A 1,529-nucleotide genomic window follows, 5' to 3' on the forward strand; every position below is an offset into this window, starting at 1 on the left:
AATGGACGCATAGGTAGAATAATGTTTCTAAGATTTTATACTTAGAATCAGTGGAGCAGAGATTTGATTATTGGCAGTATGACTTCAGAGATTTCCCCCTTAGTCATAATCCTACAATGTAATCTAATAAATAAAACTAGTATTTCCTTATTAATTACATGAAAATGATTGCAAGCAATCAATTATACTTTAAGCCTATTGTAACAAAACTCAGTATTACATACAATCTAAGGTGTGCTTACTCTGATATTGCCCTGAACAAAATCACAAAAAGAGAAAGTTTTTATTTTTCATCTCATTTACTTAAATTTTTACTGTTATTATTCTTCTCTAATACTGAAATGATTTAAGATGTCCACTATAATTGTAGGTACTCTTCAATTAGCAGAGTTACACTGAAAAATGAAGACTAAGTTGTTTAGTCTACATCAGCACAATTTCTTGCTCAAAGAAAAGACCTGAATAACCTTCTCCTGAATTTTCTTTGTCTTAACACCATAAATGATGGGGTTGAGAGCGGGTGGTACCACCACATAAAGATTGGCCAGAAGAATGTGCACGTGGAGCGGTACGCTGTGCCCTCCAAATCGGTGAGCAAAGAATGAAAAAAAGGCTGGGGTATAGAATAGTAGGATAACGCAGACATGGGAGCCACAAGTACTCAGAGCCTTGAGTCGAGTTTCTTGGGAAGGAATTCTAAACACAGTACAGAGTATAAGAAAATAGGAGATGATGATAAGCACAACATCCAGGCATGTGGAAAATAGGGCTGCAATCACCCCGTAGTAGATGTTGATTTTGATGCTATCACAAGATAACTTGGCAATGCCCATATGTTCACAGTATGAGTGATGAATAATGTTCTTCCCACAGTAAGTAAGCCGATAAACCAGGAAAACCAAGGGGAAGCAGATAAAGAAACTCCTAATTACAGATGCAATACCCATTTTTCCAATGACTGAGGGGGTTAGAATGGTAGTATATCTTAGTGGGTAACAGATGGCTACATAGCGGTCAAACGCCATGGCCAGTAATATGGCAGACTCTGCCTCAAAGATGAAGTGAAGGAAAAACATCTGGGACACACAGCTACCAAAAGAAATACCCCCATCTTGAAACCAGAAGATTGCTAGCATCTTTGGTGTGGTAACTGTGGAGAGAAAAATATCCGACAGGGCCAACATAGAGAGGAAATAATACATGGGTTCATGAAGGCTATGCTCAGTGAATATCAGAAATAATAAGAGGGCGTTTCCCACGAGAGCAACTATATACATGGAACAGATGGGGATGGATATCCAAGTATGTGCATCTTCCAGTCCTGGGATTCCAATCATGGTGTACCAAATGTCTCTAAAGATGGTAAGGTTTGAAGTCATCGTCTTTTACTGTGTCCTCTGATATTGAGACCTGGAATGAAAAGCTAGAGAGAGAGTGAGAGAAAAAATGATAGTGAACTTGAGAGAGAATAAGCAAAGTTATTTTATCAAGTTGAAGGTGAATCTTGGCATTGCAGTAAAGTTAGTTAC

The 1,529-nt window shown here is 38.1% G+C and overlaps 1 protein-coding gene across 1 annotated transcript; it reads right to left on the reverse strand.

The window, feature by feature from the left end:
- Positions 1-428: 428 nt before the first annotated feature.
- Positions 429-1,379, reverse strand: LOC102250347 (olfactory receptor 52Z1). Its single transcript, XM_005852991.1, has one exon. The coding sequence runs from the start codon at positions 1,377-1,379 to the stop codon at positions 429-431; it is 951 nt and encodes a 316-aa protein (XP_005853053.1).
- Between the last annotated feature and the right edge of the window lie 150 nt (positions 1,380-1,529).

Source organism: Myotis brandtii, unplaced genomic scaffold (assembly GCF_000412655.1).
Source record: "Myotis brandtii unplaced genomic scaffold, ASM41265v1 C42474386, whole genome shotgun sequence".
NCBI lineage: Eukaryota > Metazoa > Chordata > Mammalia > Chiroptera > Vespertilionidae > Myotis > Myotis brandtii.

Bases quoted from the DNA above. Each gene is read 5' to 3' on its own strand.
- LOC102250347 (XM_005852991.1), bottom strand. From the start codon at position 1,379: ATGACTTCAAACCTTACCATCTTTAGAGACATTTGGTACACCATGATT.